Source organism: Leucoraja erinacea, chromosome 1, assembly GCF_028641065.1.
Source record: "Leucoraja erinacea ecotype New England chromosome 1, Leri_hhj_1, whole genome shotgun sequence".
NCBI lineage: Eukaryota > Metazoa > Chordata > Chondrichthyes > Rajiformes > Rajidae > Leucoraja > Leucoraja erinaceus.
The window spans coordinates 64,220,949-64,240,700 of NC_073377.1; the positions used below are offsets into that span (position 1 = coordinate 64,220,949).

General features: G+C 44.7%; 1 protein-coding gene across 1 annotated transcript in view; it reads left to right on the plus strand.

The window, feature by feature from the left end:
- The window catches only part of LOC129697435 (phosducin-like protein 2), a 47,590-nt gene that overhangs the window by 15,220 nt on the left and 12,618 nt on the right, over window positions 1-19,752 (plus strand). Inside the window, exon 5 of the mRNA XM_055635990.1 lies at window positions 65-270. Coding sequence (XP_055491965.1) covers window positions 65-270 — 206 coding nt within the window. The remainder of the gene's footprint in view (window positions 1-64; window positions 271-19,752) is intronic.

Here is a 19,752-nt window from a genome sequence, read left to right on the forward strand (position 1 = left end):
AGAGATTCAAATATTAAGGCAAACAAAACTGTATAATCTTTTTTTGTTACTATTGTTACTGCAGCATACCAATGTGCATTTTCCTCAATCATCACTTGGGTAATCTAGCTAAGAAATATCCCGAAACAAAATGCATGAAGGCTATTGCAAACATTTGTATTCCTAACTATCCAGACAAATATTTGCCAACAATATTTGTGTATTTTGAGGGTCAAATGAAGGCAAGATTCATTGGATTGGAATGTGGAGTACCAGATATGAAGTTAGAAGGTAATGTGTTTTAATTTTTGGTTAATAGTTGAAATGTTTCTGTCCTAAATGATGTAAGAACATTGCTCTCAATTGTCTTCTACCTTTCTCTACTTCTCCTGAAACAGTGACAACTTGTTGGAATATGATTTTACTGATGGTGATAAATTTCTAATTTTTCATTCTGAAGCCTCCATGTTAAAGATTGTAAAGGTGCATCATCAACCCGAGGTCTTCATCACAAGCTATTTCTTTACCAAATATAATATAATCCACAAAGTTTATGGTGCTATTTCCTTTGCAAGGTTCTTTATAAACACTGGAAAGAGTGATGATGTTACAATTGACCCTTGGGAAACACCAGTCAGCAGTTTGTTTTTCAAAGCACCAAAATGCCCATGTTCAGAAACGTGTTGCTTTGTGGACATGCCATTACTAACAGCAGAAGCAGATACGCTAAAAGTCTAAATTTGAAATGTTAGAAGAAATATTGCAGTGAATTGTTGACTTCTTAATCAGTAATGCATAGTTCTGTTTTTTAAATAAAGGACACTAAGTTCAAATAATCAATTTTTCCTGAAGATAATGCTGGAGTAACTCAGCGGGACAGGCAACATCTCTAGATAGAAGGATTGGGTGACGTTTTAGGTCAAGACCATTCTTCATTCTTCCTGATGCAGGGTTTCAGCATGAAATGCCAACTATTCCTTTCCCCCAACAGATTCCAGAGTTCCTCTGCAGATTTCATGTTTTCCCTATAGACGCTCCACTGGTCATATCAAACCAAATTGGTGGTAGGGTCCTGCTTCTAATGTGTGAATATTTACATTGAACATAGAACAGTACAGCTCAGGAACAGGCCCTTCGGCCCACAATGATTATGCTGCACATGATGACAATTTAAACTAGTTTCCTTTGCCTGCACATGATCCATAAACTAATTCACTGCATATCCATGTGCCTATCTAAAAGCCTCTTAAATGCCACTATCGTATCTGCCTCGACCGTCACCCCTGGCAGCACGTTCCAGACATCCATCATGCTCTATGTGAAAATCTTGTCCTGCGCATCACTTAAAAACTTTTGCCCACCTCATCTTAAAGCCATGCCCATATGCTGCTTCTGGCCAGAGACCTAAAGGGAATCAATCCCACGAGGACTCTGCACTTACCACAGCAATTTAACTACTGCTGTTGCCAGCTGACCAGAAGGAACTTTGAGAGTGTCTCAAAGAAGCAAAGACCATCCTGAAAGAGGTTGTTCTTCTGCAAGAGTCTGCAAACTTCCTTCTGCAGCTCTGTCCTGCTCCAGAGATTTGCCTCTGGAGAAATATATACATCACTTAAAAATCTATATATATATATATATATATATACATTTGCCCACCTCATCTTAAAGCCATGCCCATATGCTGCTTCTGGCCAGAGACCTAAAGGGAATCAATCCCACGAGGACTCTGCACTTACCACAGCAATTTAACTACTGCTGTTGCCAGCTGACCAGAAGGAACTTTGAGAGGTCTCAAAGAAGCAAAAGAGCCTACATCCTGAAAGAGGACTGCTTGTGCCATTCCTTCTGCAGAAGGTCGCGACCCGAAACTTCACCCGTTCCTTTTCTCCAGAGATGTTGCCTGACCCACTGCAGCATCTGCAGTTCCCTCCTGCACATGTAAACATAGTACTCTGTAAACAATATAATAAATATATTTATCTTCTTATATTTATATATATATATACACACACACATATATATACACACACATATATATATATATATATATATATATATATATATATATATATATATATATATATATATATATATATATATATATATATATATATATATATATAAACATATATATATATACACACATATATATATATATATATATATATATATATATATATATAAATATATATATATATATATATATATATATATATATATATATATATATATATATATATATATATATATATATATATATATATATATATACATATATATATATATACACATATATATATATACACATATATATATATACATACACACATATATACACATATATATATATACATATATATATATATATACACACACACACATACACATATATATATATATATACACACACATATATATATATACATAACATATACACACAAACATATCATAAATATATAACAATATAATAAACAAATAAACAAACAATAATAGAGCAAAAAGACAAAACCAATGCCCCCACTTCCATGTAGTTTGGAGCTTATTTGGCGATTGTAGTGTTTAATAGTAAGATTAAACGAGAACTTACCAGTTTGAAGTTTGATCTTTATTTTATGAGGAGTTACGATGAGGGATTACGTTAAGAACCCCGTCCAGCCGCACGTACGTCAATCTTCAAAGCAGCGGTGTGAAATCACAGGTAACAACAGTCGAAGTAACATAGTAAGACTCAAAAGATTAGAACTACCAGATGACCTTTGTGATATGAGGGCCCGGAGCGGTCGGCATGTAATCGCTCACCGTAACTCCTCATAAAATAAAGATCAAACTACGAACTGGTAAGCTCTCGTTTAATCTTACTATTTTACTTCGGAGTCACGCGAGTGATTCTGTGAAGATTTCAAAGCTCTGTGATTTCATGCCGTAGATGCAAGTCCATACGACCCACTGCCTCAGTTGACACAGGATGAATAAATAATGTATTCAACATAATTCAAATTATACATGTTAATGTTTTAATAAACAAAAGAAACAATAACGACCCCTCTCTCCCAGGGGGAAGTTATAAAACAGAACTCAAAATAGAATGCCCAAATACTTCCGGCGTGAGGACAGGTTTATTATAAAACCGTTGAAATGTCCCTTCATTGGACCATCCTGTGGCCCCGAGGATTTGGTCTAAAGGGACGTCCAGTGCCCTCGCTGCCGATGTTGATGCCGCCCTGGTGGAGTGAGATTTAAAAACATCAGTGTCCACTCCGGCATAATCCAACACTTGTTTCAGCCACCTAGAAATGGTCTGTACCGACACCTTCTTATGAGTTTTTTTGTGACTGATGAGCATCGTAATTTCGGAGCCTCTAAGGCTCTTAGTGACCTCGATATACTGTCCGAGATGTGTAACTACACATAGCCGTAGATCAATGGGATATGCCATAAAGCTCAGTTTAATCCCAGACGTCCCTGGCCTGCTCTGCTTGATTAAATCATAACCATAAAATGTAATGTTATTTACAGAAGAAACCATGCTGTCCAGTCATAGTTTTTGCAACGTCTGGACACGTTGCGCTGAAACGAGCGCCATGAGCATGACTACTTTAAGAGTGAGTCTTTGCAAAGACAGAGATGTAATTGAAGCCCATTGATGAAGTAGTGCGAGAACTACGCTCACATCCCAGATTTCCTTATACCTAGGCTTAGGAGGATTACAGTTAAAAATACCCTTCATGAACCGGGATACTAATGGATGAGACCCAACAGAATGGTGTTCCAATCCCTGCCATAAATAGGACGATAAGGCACTCCTGGCACTATTGATGGAACTATAACTCAGTTGCTCATCAAAATAACGTGGCAAGGAACTCCAATACATCAGGTATGCTTGCAGTGTGATGAGATATATTTGATTGCAAGCAGAACATCTCCCATTTCTTGATATGAGATACGTATTGTTTCTTAGTACTATCCCTCCAGGCCGCAGTAATCACATCCACCGTAAATAGTTTAGGAGCTGAGGTTAATCCAATAGGCAATACTTTAAACTGCCACAGTTGTCTCATCCAGCTAAATTTCAAATATCTCTGGTGATCGTAATGAATTGGTACTGAATAATACGCATCTTTCAGATCTATACATGCCATATAATATCCTTTGGAAACCAATTGTTTAGCAGTAACAAAAGTTTCTATTTTGAAATGTTTATACTGGACATAGGAATTAAGTCGAGTTAGATCAAGAATGATCCGACACCCACCATCCTTCTTTTGTCTAGGAAATATATTAGACACAAATTGATGAGATTGATGAACCGACTTCTCAATTACCCCTTTTTTAAGTAACGTTTCAATTTCAGCGTTTACCTGTAAAGATTCTGATTGTGAAAACACCAATGTCCGACTCGGTGTATGTTGTGTGGGTGGTCGCAATTTTAAAATGAACTCAATTCGAACCCCTGAATACTCTCCTGTATAAACTAATCTGATGTTATGCAGCACCATTCATTGAAGAACAACTGCAATCTACCCCCAACTTGTGACTGATCCGTATATGACATGTCCTGAACAGAACCAAATCCACCTACCTCCATAATCGCTGGTGGATACCTTTGCCTCCAAGCTCTGGAGGGAAAAAGTGTTGGGATACGCCAATTGCGCACAGATGGCAGAGCCCGGCTTGGTCCTTGACCCGAACCAGCCTCAGTGAACCGTCTATAGGGATGCAATCGGCAAAACTGAATTTTACCGGTCGGTTGTGCTTTAATGAGACCGACCGTCTTTGCCTCGTCATCCAGTTCTCTGACCTGTTTCGACAGATCCTCACCGAACAGCGGGTTCTGCAGCTGCACATTGGTTGTTTTGCACAAAGCTGCAAACTTTGGGTTGAGAGTTGGTCTTATTGCACTCTTCCGCAGACAGTTTATTTCAAAATGTGCATTGCACATAAGGGCCAAAGCATCCTGCTGTACACCAGACAGGGGCGCCCCATCGACTGATCTTGCAAAGGCAGTAATGCTTGACCCAAGCAGCTTTAAGGTCTTTTGGAGCCTTAACTCCTGGGCTCTGATGCTTGCACCCATGTGCCCCCAGATGGCATGGTTAACAATAGGCACTTTGATTGAGGCACAGTTGGCAGGTGTCTCATATTTTTTCGTCGTTTCTTCCATCGTTAAATCCTGTAACTGATGGGAAGCCATATAATAGTAAGATTAAACGAGAACTTACCAGTTTGAAGTTTGATCTTTATTTTATGAGGAGTTACGATGAGGGATTATGTGAAGAAGCCCCGCCAGTTCGCATGCGCGTCAATCTTCAAAACAGCGGTGTGAAATCACAGATAACAATAATTGAAGTGACATAGTAAGATTAGAGAAGACTAGAACTACCAGATTACCTGTATGAGGGTTGGGAGCGGAGGGCACCTAATCCCTCATCGTAACTCCTCATAATATAAAGATCAAACTTCAAACTGGTAAGTTCTTGTTTAATCTTACTATTTTAACTTCGGAGTCACTTGAGTGACTACGTGAAGATTTCAAAGCTCTGTGCTTTCATGCCGTGAGAAACGAGTCTACACAACCGCAACTGCTTCATTGACAAAAGAGGGAAACATTCATAATGCATACAGTCATGACATAGATTTAATCCATGCTGATGCTGTTCAATGAAGTAATAATAATAGTATCACCTCTCCTCCGGGTGGAAACTATAAACAAAAAATAAAATAGAGTTGACAAATACCCCTGGTCTGGCAACGGGCTATTATAAAATGTTTGGAAAATAATTTGTTTGACCATGCTGCAGCCGTTAGGATGTGGTCCAGTTGAACGTAAATAACCCTTGCTGCTGACGTTGTAGCAGCCCTGGTGCAGCGAGATCTGGAATCAGTATCTACTCCTGCATAAATCAACCCCGTTTTATCACATAGAAATGGTCTAACCGGATACGTTTTATGAAGTTTTGTACTAACAAGCATTGCAAGTTCAGAGCCTTGAAGGCTCTTGGTGACCTTGACGTATTGTTGTATATGTGTGCCCTCACATAGCCAAAGGTCCCTGGGTATGAACTAATTTGAGACCCGACACCCCTTCTGCTGTGCTTAAGTAATTATAAACATAAAATATTATATATATTATTACAGGTGTAATCATCCTGTCCCTTCGCAATATGTAGTGACTGAACCTGTTGCGCTAAACCAGCGCCAGTAGGATAACTACCTTATGAGAGCCGGCCAAAACTAAGGATGTAACTGGAGCCCCCTTGTGAAATAGTGTTAACACAATGTCAATATCCCATACTGCATTGTACTTGTCCTGGGGGAACTTGTGTTAAATATATCTTTTACAACGCGATATCTAGGAACCCCCCTTGTGCAGCAAATATAGTGTTAAGCACAATGTCAAGTATCCCCTATACTGCATTATTAGTACTTGTCCTTAGGGGAACAGGAGTGTTAAATTCGATCTTTTATAACTCGCCATTCATATGATCATGGCTGAACATCCAACAGAGTGGGTCCCTGTTCTCTCCATACCCCCTGATCCCCTTAGCCACGGGCCACATCTAACTCCCTCTTAAATATAGCCAATGAACTGGCCTCAACTACCCTCTGTGGCAGAGAGTTCCAGAGATTCTCCACTCTCTGTGTGAAAAAAGTTCTTCTCATCTCGGTTTTAAAGGATTTCCCCCTTATCCTTAAGCTGCGACCCCTTGTCCTGGACTTCCCCAACATCGGGAACAATCTTCCTGCATCTAGCCTGTCCAACCCCTTAAGAATTTTGTAAGTTTCTATAAGATCCCCTCTCAATCTCCTAAATTCTAGAGAGTATAAACCAAGTCTATCCAGTCTTTCTTCATATAGTCAAGAGACCATTTAAAATGAACTCCAAGACGTCAGTAATCTGTACCGTTTTAAATGTAACATTAGCATTAACCAACACTTCCCATCTCCTGAAAAAGAAATGTACTGCTTTTTCCTTTTTTGGTGCTATCTCAGCAGTCTGGGGGGAACACATACCAGGATAAGTGTGACAACCCAAGCAGTCTATTCAGAATCTGCAGAGCATAAATTGATTTTATCATGCAACGGCTGATTTTCACTGAGCCACAGCCTGAACCAGCAAAAAAATTTACATTTAGAACAACCGTATAAGGTTATATTATTATTCCCGACAAATCGGGAATCTAAGCTGCATAGACCAATCAGACAGTAGGAAAAACCCAAAGCGGGATCTTGATGACTTTATTTGAAGACCCGACTGTTGAAGCAAAATGGAGGAAGACATAAAAGACCATTCCTCCTCCTTGTAGCGAAAATGTATCTTTCGCCACTGTTATGCCACATATTTTTGCAACCTGTGAATAAGCAAGTTTGAATAAGTAATGTTGAGTAAGTTAGGTCTTTATTCTCTGGAGCGCAGAAGGTTAAGGGGAGACTTGATAGAGGTCTTTAAAATGATGAGAGGGATAGACAGAGTTGATGTGGACAAGCTTTTCCCTTTGAGAATAGGGAAGATTCAAACAAGAGGACATGACTTCAGAATTAAGGGACAGAGGTTTAGGGGTAACACGAGGGGGAACTTCTTTACTCAGAGAGTGGTAGCGGTGTGGAATGAGCTTCCAGTGGAAGTGGTGGAGGCAGGTTCGTTGGTATCATTTAAAAATAAATTGTATAGGCATATGGATGAGAAGGGAATGGAGGGTTATGGTATGAGTGCAGGCAGGTGGGACTAAGGGGAAATAATTGTTCGGCATGGACTTGTAGGGCCGAGATGGCCTGTTTCCGTGCTGTAATTGTGATATGGTTATATGGTTATAAGCATGAAAGTAACATATCGATATTCGGTGTTCCATTGAACCTGAAATTCATAAATACTGTGTGATCCAACACCCATTCTGTGTTGGCATTGATCTGTATTTGATGATACACCAGTGGCAAATGAGATTAGGTAAACTATTACCGGATACTTTTACTTGATTGCACCCATGTGACTAACATATGCCACCATCATAGAAACATAGAAAATAGGTCCAGGAGTAGGCCATTCGGCCCTTCGAGCCTGCACCGCCATTCAATATGATCATGGCTGATCATCCAACTCAGTATCCTGTACCTGCCCTCTCTCCATACCCCCTGATCACTTTAGCCACAAGGGCCACATCTAACTCCCTCTTAAATATAGCCAATGAACTGGCCTCAACTACCTTCTGTGGCAGGGAGTTCCAGAGATTCACCATTCTCTGTGTGAAAAATGTTTTTCTCGTAGTATTTTCATCATAATGTATCCACCTGAAGTTGAGCATGCAGATTACGCATATTTGCTCAATCACTCTTTAACCCATAGCATGCACGTAGGGTCTATAGATAGTTGATACCAATAACTGAAGAATTGGTCATTCATGCAAATCTCCTCCACCTCCAAACTGGAGATGACCTTTGCAATTTCCCACGTTAGGGCCATTATCATTATTTTGCAATAAAACTGCAATATTTACTGACCAACTGCTGGAACAATGCTGAATACTGTTTGTCCATCATAGTGACTTTAGTAGCTTCAGCTAATAATAGGAAGATTAAACGAGAACTTACCAGTTTGAAGTTTGATCTTTATTTTATGAGGAGTTACGATGAGTGATTACCTGAAGAGCCCGCCAGCATGCATGCGCGTCATTCAATCAATCAATCAATCAACCAATCAACCTATTGTCATCTTGCAAGCAACAGTTGTACAGTGCAAAATGAGAAGACGTTTCCCAGGGAATAGCGGAGCATCGCACATGAAATTTAAAATGTTTCACACATAATAACACAAAAAAAAATCCAGTCCCTGATGGAACAGTATAAATAAATAGTTAAAAGCAGGTAAAACACAACGTTAAAATACAAGAAACCAATCATAAAAATGTCCGGGGCAGCTGATTTGAGTGGCCAGTGCCAGTTATTAAAGTGTCCGTGCCAGCTGCAGAATCAAGTGACTGTGAGTACAGAGTGACAGTTTAGCAGCCTCACAGCCTGTGGTAGGAAGCTGTTTAGCAGTCTTGTAGTCCGGGCTTTGATGCTTCGGTATCTCTTGCCTGATGGCAGGAGATCCAGGTGTATGTGGAGGGGGTGCAGTTTGTCCTTGGCAATTCTCTGTGCTTTCTTCAGACAGCTGCTCTGGAACAATTCTTGTACCGAGGGTAGGGAGACGCCAATGATCCTCTCTGCTCCCCTCACTACCCTCTGCAGAGCCTTCCTGTCCGAGCAGTTGCAGTTGGAGTACCACGTATTTATGCAGTACGTGAGTACAGACTCCACCGTACCCCTGTAGAAAGTCCTGAGGATGTTGGTGGGGAGTGAGGCCCGTTTTAGTTTCCTCAGGAAGTGCAGTCGCTGATGGGCCCGTTTGACGGTCCCAGTGGTGTTCCTGGACCAGGTGAGGCTGTCTGTAATTTGCACACCGAGGAACTTAATGCTCTCCACTCTCTCCACTGCAGTGCCACTGATGTTGAGGGGTGTATGCTTTGGCTGCGCCCTCTTGAAGTCGACAACCATCTCCTTCGTTTTGTCAACATTTAATTCTAGATTATTTTTGCCGCACCAGTCCACTAGTTGTTTTACTTCCTCCCTGTACATTGATTCGTCATCTCCGCTGATCTTCTTCTTCTTTTGTGTGGCATGCACAGCTTAAAGTTGTAGGACAACTTGTTCTATTTGATCTTCTGTTTGTGCACGTCTAGTTGATTGCATTAGTCAAAACAGGGCGGACCACGTGAAGGTTGCAATCTTCCACCCCATCTCCGCTGATGAGTCCCACCACTGTTGTGTCATCCGCAAATTTTATGATCTTATTGTCCCTGAATCTGGCAGCACAGTCATGTGTGAGCAGTGTGAACAACAGCGGGCTGAGCACACAGCCTTGAGGGGAGCCGGTGCTCAGCGTGATCGAGCCTGAAGTGTTCTTGCCAACACGGACTGACTGCGGTCTCTCTGTCAGAAAGTCCAAGATCCAGTGACACAGGGTGGTGTTGAGGCCCAGCAGGGTTAGTTTCTCCACAAGTCTCTGTGGGATGATGGTGTTAAACGCTGAGCTGAAGTCAATGTACAGGATTCTGGCGTATGTGTTATTGTTTTCCAGATGCGCGAGTACTGTGCGCAGCTTGGTTGAGATGGCATCCTCTGTAGAACGGTTGGGGCGATAGGCAAACTGTAGGGGGTCTAACGATGAGGGGAGGCTGGCAGTAATGTGGGGTTTCACCAGGCGTTCAAAACACTTCATTATTATTGGGGTCAGGGCGACAGGGCGGTAGTCATTTAGGCAGGCAACCACTGGTTTCTTCGCTATGGGGATTATTGTGGAAGTTTTGAGGCATGTGGGGACAATGGCTTGACTAAGGGAGATGTTAAAGATGTCTGTTAGCGCATCTGCTAACTCCTCAGCACATTCCTTGAGCACACGTCCTGGGATGTTGTCGGGTCCGACTGCTTTCCACGGGTTGACCTTAGACAGGATTCTCCGTGTGTCCATTGAGTCTATGGTCAGGACTGGCTGGTCGGTTTGTAAGCAGGGGCTGGCTCTCCTCTTGGGTGTGGCGTTTGCTGCATCAAAACGTGCAAAGAAGTTGTTCAATTCATCTGGGAGAGAAGTGTCCGTGTTGGTTACCTGCTGCCTTGCGTTGTACCCCGTCAGTCATTCTTCAAAGCAGCGGTTTGAAGTCACAGACAGAAAACATTGACCTGAGAATAGTAAGATTCGAGAAACTAGAACTACCAGCTGAGTTTTATGAGGAGGGGTTGGGAGCGGAGGGCACGTAATCCCTCATTGTAACTCCTCATAAAATAAAGATCAAACTTCAAACTGGTAAGTTCTCGTTTAATCTTACTATTTTACTTTGGAGTCACGTGAGTGACTACGTGAAGATTTTAAAGCTCTGTGACTTCATGCCGTGGAACGAGTCCATGCGTCACACACTACATCAATTGACCAACGATGAGTAAACATAATCATGCATTCAGACATGTTATAGATGTAGACATGCTGATGCTCTTCTATGAACCAATAATCACAATAGTAACCCCTGTATCCAGGAGGAACTATAGACCGAACTAATTGAGTTGGCAAATACCCCCAGTCTGGCAATGGGTTTGTATAATGTATTGAAAGATCGCTCATTTGGCCACACTGGAGACACTAGGATGTGGTACCGTAGAACGTCCATACCCCTACCGCTGAACTGTTACAGCCGTGGTGGACTGAGATTCAAAAGTCAGTCACTCCTGCATAAGCCAGAACCCGTTAACCTGGAGATGGTCTATACTGATACCTTCTACGAGGTTCATGTAACTGACAAACATTGCTAGATCCATGCCCCTAAGGCTCTAAGTGACCCAACGTATAGTAGTAGATGACCACACATAACCGAAGGTCCATAGGGTATGCCCAAACTGTAGTTAGACCTGATGCCCCTGGTCTACTCTGTTTGACTAAGCCATAAACATAAATAGTTATTTGCCTGCAGCTGTAACCATGCTGACCAGTCACGCTATGCATTGACTGGACCCATTGCGCTGAACCAGTGCCATGAGCATAACCACTTGTAAGTGAGTTTGACCAAGGACAGGGATGTAGCTGGAGCCCACCAGGGAAGCGACGTCAGCACAATGTTAACATCCCATATCTCTGCGTGTCTAGCCTGTGAGGTTAGAGTGAAGATACCCTCCATGAATCTGGATATCAGAGGGTGAGACCCAACAGAGTGGGTCCCGCTTCTAGCAGAATTATGATGAGAAGGCACATTTGGCACAGATAATAGTACTATAACTAATTATGTCAAAGACCCATTCGAAAATGAACTCCAGGTCGTCAGTTATCCGTGCCGTATATATGTTAACTAATTGATTATCGTGCATAGGATGGTTTCCCGAGTCACGGCTGAACCAGCAATACTATGTTAGAATTAATCATATAAGGTTCTTATATGATTCCCAGCATCAGCAGGAACCATGACTGCACAGGACCGTCACTACAAAATGCCTGAAGTGGATTCACGGAATATTTGCAAGACCCGACCACCAAGTCAAAATGGAGGAAGACAAACCTCCACCGAGTAGCGAGAGTGCATCTATCGCCACTGCCATGCCACATATATATATATATTTTGATGACTTCTGGAACACTAAGTTTGAGATGTTCCATCCAGGCTCAATCACCAGTAGATAGATAGATATAGATATAATATCTATATTACTAAAACTCTGTTCTTGACCGGTTTTGGCTTTCTGTGCTGTGGTTTCTGAGAGTACGCCGCCACCTGCGGCCGTCATTTTTGGCCATCTCACTCAGAGCCCCCCTCCGCCGCATGTGTGCCGAGGATTTTTCCTGTTGATAAAAATTGACAGAGATATTAATGTTTTTACAACATTCCCCCATTCTCTCTGCTGCCCCTGCTGGAGGGAGAAGGAGGGAATATAAAACCAGGAAGTGGTGTGCCTCAATCAGTCTCTGCAAGTGGTGTGCCTCAATCGGTCTCTGCAAGTGGTGTGCCTCAATCAGAGCTTTGAATGACACCGACAAATGTCTACAGCACTGTGAGTACCCTTAATTTGGTTTGAAAAGGAAAATATGGTTAGAGGTAAAAAAAGCACTGCCTGCAAATGGTTGTTTGGGTTTGGGGTTGAAGTAAAAAGCACACTCTCTCTCCCCCCCTCATTCTTCTCATCTCCCCCCTCCCTCTCCTCTCCCCCCCCCTCTCCTCCTCTCCCCCACTCTCCCTCCCTAAACCCCCTCCCCTCCACAAACCCCTCTCCCCCTCCCCACCTCTCCGCCCTCATCTCACCCCCCCCACACTAGTTCTCCTGCCCATGCCCCCCCCCCCCCACAACCGCACGTGGTTTTGGCCCAACTGTGCTGTGACTTGGTCTAGTAGATATATTACTAAAAGCCCCTTCTTGACCGTCATTTTTGGCCATCTGTGCTGCATTTCCGAGAGAACCCCCCCTCCGCCGTATTTTTGGCCACCTTGTGCCGAGGATTTTTCCCGTTGCTGAAAAATGACAAGAGATATTAATGTTTTTACAAATTTCCCCATTCTCTCTGCTGCCCCTGCTGGCGGCAGGGGGGAGGGACTATAAAACCAGGAAGTGGTGTGCCTCAGTCTCTTCAAGATGGAAGAAGGCAGAGGGTCACGTTTCTCTGAGCTGTGAATAACACTGAACACATGTCTACTCAAATGTAAGTGTCCTTAGTGGTTCTAAAACACTTGCAGAATGTGTCTATTGGTTCTAAAATGTTTGCAAAAAGTGTCTATAGGTTCTAAAATGTTTGCAAAAAGTGTCTCTTTTGGTTCTACAATGCTTACAGAATGTGTCTTTTTTGGTTCTAAAATGTTTTTTAGGTTCTCCCCCCTCTCCTCTTCCCCCCCACTCTCCTCTCCCTCCTCCTCTTCCCCCCCCTCCCTTTCCCCTCTTTTTCTCCCCTCCGTCCTCTCCCCCACCATTCCTCCCCTAAACCACCCTCCCCTCCACACACCCCTACCCCCTTCCCTCCCCCCCCTCTCCTCTCTCCCCAACTCTCCCTCCCCAACTCCCCCCTCCCCGTCCCTCCCCCCCCCCCCTCCCCACCTCCCATATCTCTCCCCCCCCTCCTCCCCCTCCCCCTCCCCTCCCTCTCCCCTCTCCCTCTCCCTCCCTTCCCCTCTCCCTCCCCCCCCCCCCCTCCCCTCCCCCCCCCCCCCCCACCATTCCTCCCCCCTAAACCAGCCTCCCCTCCACACACCCCTACCCCCCTACCCTCTTCCCTCCTCCCTCCCCTGCTCCCCACCTCCCCTCTCAGCACACCCCCCCCCTCCTCCCCCTCCCTCCTCTCCCCCCTCCTCTCCCTCCCTCCCTCCCTCCTCCTCCCCACCCCTCTCCCCCCTCTCCCCTGAACCCCCTCCGTCCCCTCCCCCACCATTCCCCCCCCTATCCTCTTCCCTCCCCTCCCCCTCCTACCTACCTCCTCCCTCCCTCCCCCTCTCCCCCTCCCTCTCTCCTCCCCTCCTCCCCCCCTCCCTCCCTCCCTCCCTCACCCCCTCTCTCCCACTCCCCACCTCCCTCCCCCTGTTCCCCTCCCCTCTCCACCCCCCTCTCTCCTCTTCCCCCTCTCTGTCCTCCCCCTCCCTCTGTCCCCTGCTCCCCCTCTCTCTCCTCTCCCCCCCTCACCCTCTCTCTCTCCCTCGCCCCCACCCCCCTCTTCTCCTCCTCTCTAGGTGTGACTGCCCTAAGTTGGGGGCTATGCGTCCGTAGATAGGGTGTTTATGGGGTAAAAGGAGCAAATTAATAATATTAATATAATATCAAGGGGGGTAATTAGCGCGAGTGCCGGGGGGGGGGGGGGTTAGTTAGTGTGTGTGATGCTGCATGCCCCCCGCCCCCCCCCCCCCCCCAACCGCACGTTGGGGGAACAGACCCAACGGGTCTGCACTTGGTCTAGTATATAATATATTTCTACTGATGATTGAGCCTGGATGGAACATCTCGATCTTAGTGTTCCATAAGTCATCAAAATGCTAGTGATCCATCATCCATTCTGTTTTGACATAGATTTAACATGATGCCAAAAGAGGTTAGGTAAGGTAAGCCATCCCTGGCTACTTAGACTTGATTCCACCCAAGTGATTAACCTATGACACCACCAAAGCGTACGAACTTGGACTTGAACATGCTGATTTATGCATATTCGCACAACCCTTAACCCATAGCATGCACCTAGTGTTTAAAGGTAGCCGATACCATAGAACTGAAGAACAGATAATTCATGCAAATTCCCATCACCTCTGTGAGTAGAGATGGTATTAGTAATTTCTCATCTTAAACCCTTGCATCTGTTTGTAATATAACTGAAGATTTGCTGACAAAATTATGTGGAGCAATGCTGAATACTGTTCGTCCACCATGGTGACTTTCATGGAGGTAAATAACGAGACCTACTTACCAGCGTCTCTAACTCCAGGTCCCTTACCTTACTGGAGTTCTAGCGAAATTTCATTCGCAGGCTCTGTCCATGTTGTCATTCCCATTAGATCGCTGATGCTGCTGGCCAAACTTCTCTTCTAGTGGCTAGTCCGTCACCAACAGGAGCAGCAATTGTAGAGGCAAAGCACCATTTTCTCTCATGCTACCATCGTGCATTATGCATTAAGCATGGGATCCCGGCACAGTCATATTCCGCTCCTGTTTGGAGTCAATCCATACTCACCTTAGGCACCCTTATAGAGTGGAAGTAATTTCACCTGAATCAGTTGTCACCATCTGCCTCCTCAACTTGTCTGTGCATGCCTCTGTACACACCATGTTTTGCGACTCCATCTCCCATGGTCTTATAATAAATATGGCTCCATCTTCACCCTTTATACATCCGATTAGGAGGACATATGCGGTGAACGAGGTGTGCCTCAGGCATGTGTGCATATATTTTAGCACCATCTCCATCACTGCGCTCAACCCAGTGGGAGGAATGCCAACTCTGAACCAGGCGTTGCTTCAGGCACATGTGCATAGTCCTGTAGCACTCTCTCTACCACTCCGTCCTTTGACTGGGAGGAACTTGCAACCCTGAACCAGTAGCTGCTGCCTGACATGCCTTTAGATGGAGCGTTCTTTCACTGCGCCGAATCCCAATCTCGCCTGACATAGATGCCCAAGCCCTGGCACTCACTCCGAGTTGGGTTTGTTTGGTTGCTTCCTTCAGCAGCCGCCAGGACTAGCTGTGCAAATCGATGCTCTGTTGGTAACCTCATTCCCCAAACAGGCTGCACGTGCTAGTGACTCCGAATCCTGCTCCTTTCCGATGCTAACGTAGTTTACAGAGAAGGACTGGAGCGCCTCTGGCCCCCGTACGTCAGACATAGTGGGAGAAATGCTGGACACAAACCTGCCAGTTATTTGTCATGGGCAAAGACGTTTACCTGAATGAGGACGCCCCTCCCAGTTAACAAGGGATTTGATTACTTAATTGATATTGGCAATTTGGGGAAGAATCTTCCAGTCCCTTAATGAGCGGAATTACCACAATGCCACCATGTATAGCTCACACAGGTGACTGATAGTTAAAGCTCAACAAGGCTTTCCAACCAGTGATTAAGACTGCCATGGCAGGTCCAATTTTACTACACAATTAATTGGTGTAAGTGAAAATAATTCTCTCTTGGTATGATAGTCACGACGTGACCTAGTGGCAATTAAATAAATGCCCACCCTGATAGCCATACTTAAGAAGAATACACTATAACTAGACCACACAACCCATTTTACGGAACCCAGACTCGCGTACCTGCGTAGATACCGGTGGTCTTGAGGTAACCCCAAAGGCCCGTGATGGAGGTCTCATTCCCGTCCTTGATTTGGAGGGTAGAACCGCCGAGGTGTATGGATAGTATATTTCCCCTGAAGGCCAGCTTGGGCCTAGGCCTGAAACCTCTGCCCACAGAATCAGTTCCCTGGCTGCTACCAGCTTTAGAAAACTACCGCCATAGGAGACTTAAGGGTGATATAGTCGTTAGTAACGTGAGGGGGTCTCCGGTCTGGTCTGGTCTCTCCACCCCTCATTACATACCTCGGGAGTTGCTCCCGCGGCCCAAAACTAAATACCTCGGGAGTCGCTGACCGCACTGTCAGCGACTCGAGCAGCAAACCCAACGGCCACCCGCATCCCCGCGGTGCAATTGGTTACCCCGCGGTCCGACCGGGTTACCGTTGTAATATCCCACGTGAAACTCTGCGAGAAGAGTTTCCTGGAACAAAGGACAACCTAAGAAGTAAGTTTAAAACTTACCTGTAGGCTTTCAAACTTACCGGTGCAGGAGCCGCGCGCCTGTCCAACCGTTCGCTGCGTCATGCGTTAGACGTAATGATGCGCATGCGTGCTGGCAGGCTCTTCATGTAGTCACTCACGTGACTCCAAAGTAAAATAGCATCGGTGTATTAACAATGACCTACATAGCACTTTAGAGTTTGCCATTTAGCATGATGTCAATTCTCCCACTTGCACAGCTGAATCACAGCTATTATTTTGCCAATTAGTCTTAATGAATAGAGGCTGATTATAACCGCAAGGCTGTTACAGGTTTCTATTAACTGCAATCTGTGGCCCAGGGCGGCATCATAGGCCAATTAATAGCTAAAGGTAAATCCCAATGACCAACAAGTCTATTTGGTAACAATTTAGTTTAACTGTATAGAGGAGCCCAATTTCTTAAATATAGTTTGAGACTGACACTGTGGATTTTAGCAAAATTTCAGCATTAAAATATCATCCAGACAAGGCATAACAGTGTTTTTGAACTCCGCTAAGTCCGCTTTGAATGCTTATTGTCATCATACTGTTATTATTGCCTCATCATAGCAATTGCCTCCTCCTCCGTGCCTCTGGCCTGATCTCCAAGCCTGCAAGCCAATCCTGGCCATAATACAATTCTGGCCCCAATTCTGGACCTGCCTTGAAAAAACAACTGCCCATTTTCCCGAGCCTGTTTCAAAGGCAATCCTGGCCAAAAATAATGAGCCTGCCTCAAAACACAATTTTGGCCCAATTCCAACCTACTTGAAATGCTATTATTGTCCAGTTTTTACATGGTTTGATGCCTCTAAGGAGATGATAATGTCTTAATCATTTGTGTATTGTGCAACCAAGTGTAAATCTTACCAACTTGTAAGTGGTCCTTAGTTATAGAGGAGAACTGGCAGAGTGTGTGGAGCCTCTGGCCAGCTTTCATGCTGGCACCAGATTCAGTGAACCGCTTACCGCCGATGAAGACATGGGGTGCGTTGTCGCCGAAACGATGAAGCTTTGCTCGTTGTTGGCCTTGATTGGTCCAACAGCTTGTGCTGCGTCCTCCTGATTTTCCCTGTTGAATAGGTCTTACCTGAATAGAAGATTCGGCGTCTGGCTCTAATGTCCCCCTGAGCAGTTGGGATGGCAAACCTTGCTGCCAGGAATGGTACTTCTGACTCGTGCCCTTCATCCCTTGGGGTATGCTCCACAACTGTACCCTCCGTCTCAGCGTCAGATTTATACTGACCCGGCATGCTTCCTCCTCCAAAAAAGGAAGGCATTAAGCAGCCCGGTTGCCAGGCGCTGCTGGCGCGGACTTTCCCATAGGCTGGTGCTGCCATAGGCTAGGCATCAACCTGAAGCAGCCCTGTCCAAGGCGCTGCTCTGCCATGGGCCGGCCCTGCCATAGACTAGGCATCCACATGAAGCAGCCCTGTCCTAAGCGCTGCTGGCGCGGGCTCTCCCGTAGACCCGGCACTGCCACAGACTTGGCATAAACATGAAGCAGCCCTGTCCAAGGCGCTGCTGGCGCGGGCTCTCCCATAAGCCCGCGCTGACACAAGTCCTGCTAGTGTATCTAGATGGAGCATACTCTCCATAAGGAGCTCCATCCTGGCCACCCTCCAAATTTTTATTTTTTATCGGAGGGGAACCGTACCAAATGCATTAGGGCTGGCCATTTTTCGGTTTTACCCCCATACCCTGGGGACCACTGGGGTTTTTTAACGCCCCATTACTGCTGGATTTTTTACCCTCTTTTCTCCCCAGCCGTCTGTTACGTACCTCTGTGTGGCCTACCTCCCGGCACTAGGGTTGACCTCTGTGGTCCGTTTTTTTACCCCATATCCTGGGGACTACAGCTTCGCCGGCGGTGCGATCTGGGACACCACATGGAGCGGGCGATGCCTTACCGGATCGCCTTGCCCTAAGCTCTGGGCACCCCAGCAGCCTGTATGCCTTACATCGTTGAGGCGGCTACCCGTCCCGGCACTAGGGTTAGGTATGTTTTACAAAACCTACGGAGAATCGGATCCGAGATCGCCAGGAATCTGCCCTCAGCCCGGCCCGCGATTTTGTGCTGTTTGGACATTGCAGTCTTGGGGAAAAACGGCCGATTCAGTTTACTAGGCTGTAGGATAATCGCACATGTTCAGCCTAGTAAATCCATTTAACGAAAAATCGCCTGAAAGACCCGGTCGCAAAAGGTATTATATAGTTTTATAGGCCTTGATAATATGAGTTCTAGAACTAGATTTTAAATTACTCACAGTGAATTCTGCTCTCGCAACCTTTCGCAGTTGATTTCTAGGGTACTGTTCTGTGTATAGAGCTTTTTCTCTTTTTTGTTTTGTATGTACCTTGACATTTTTCTGTTTAAATGGTTTATATATATAAAGCCTATGGTTCAAATTATCTTGTAACGAAAAGCTCATTTTAAACTTTTTATATCCCGCAGTATTTTTCCCGGCATTTGAGGGCACTAATCCAGCGCTATGTCAACGTTCTAAACCGGCGCGTTCCACATGAACCCACTAGAAAGCCGATTTAAATGGGCATTTATTTACAGCAATGGAACACTAAATTCCTTCCATTTGGCCTATAATTAATGTAAATTAGATATAAAAATCATGTTACCCTGTGAATTATTTGTGAATAATTTTGGACACTTAGGCTATTTACTGCTGTTATCTTTCCCTTAAGAAATGGGCGTTTGATTATCCCACAGCGTTTTTTTGTAATACCATTGAAAAGAATAGGGAACAAGCTGCTAATTTCCGAGTATGAAAATTGTCATAGCTTTTTTTAATACTTGAGATATGAAAGTGAATTTGGTGTCAAATTACTTATTGTTATGCTTTATCTGATGGGATAAATTGCAGACTTGATTTTTTAAATCTCAAAATTTTGTAACATTGCTACTAGGGTTGACCTCTCTGGTCCGTTTTTTACCCCATATCCTGGGGACCACTGCGGTCTGGGCGCCGCTTTGC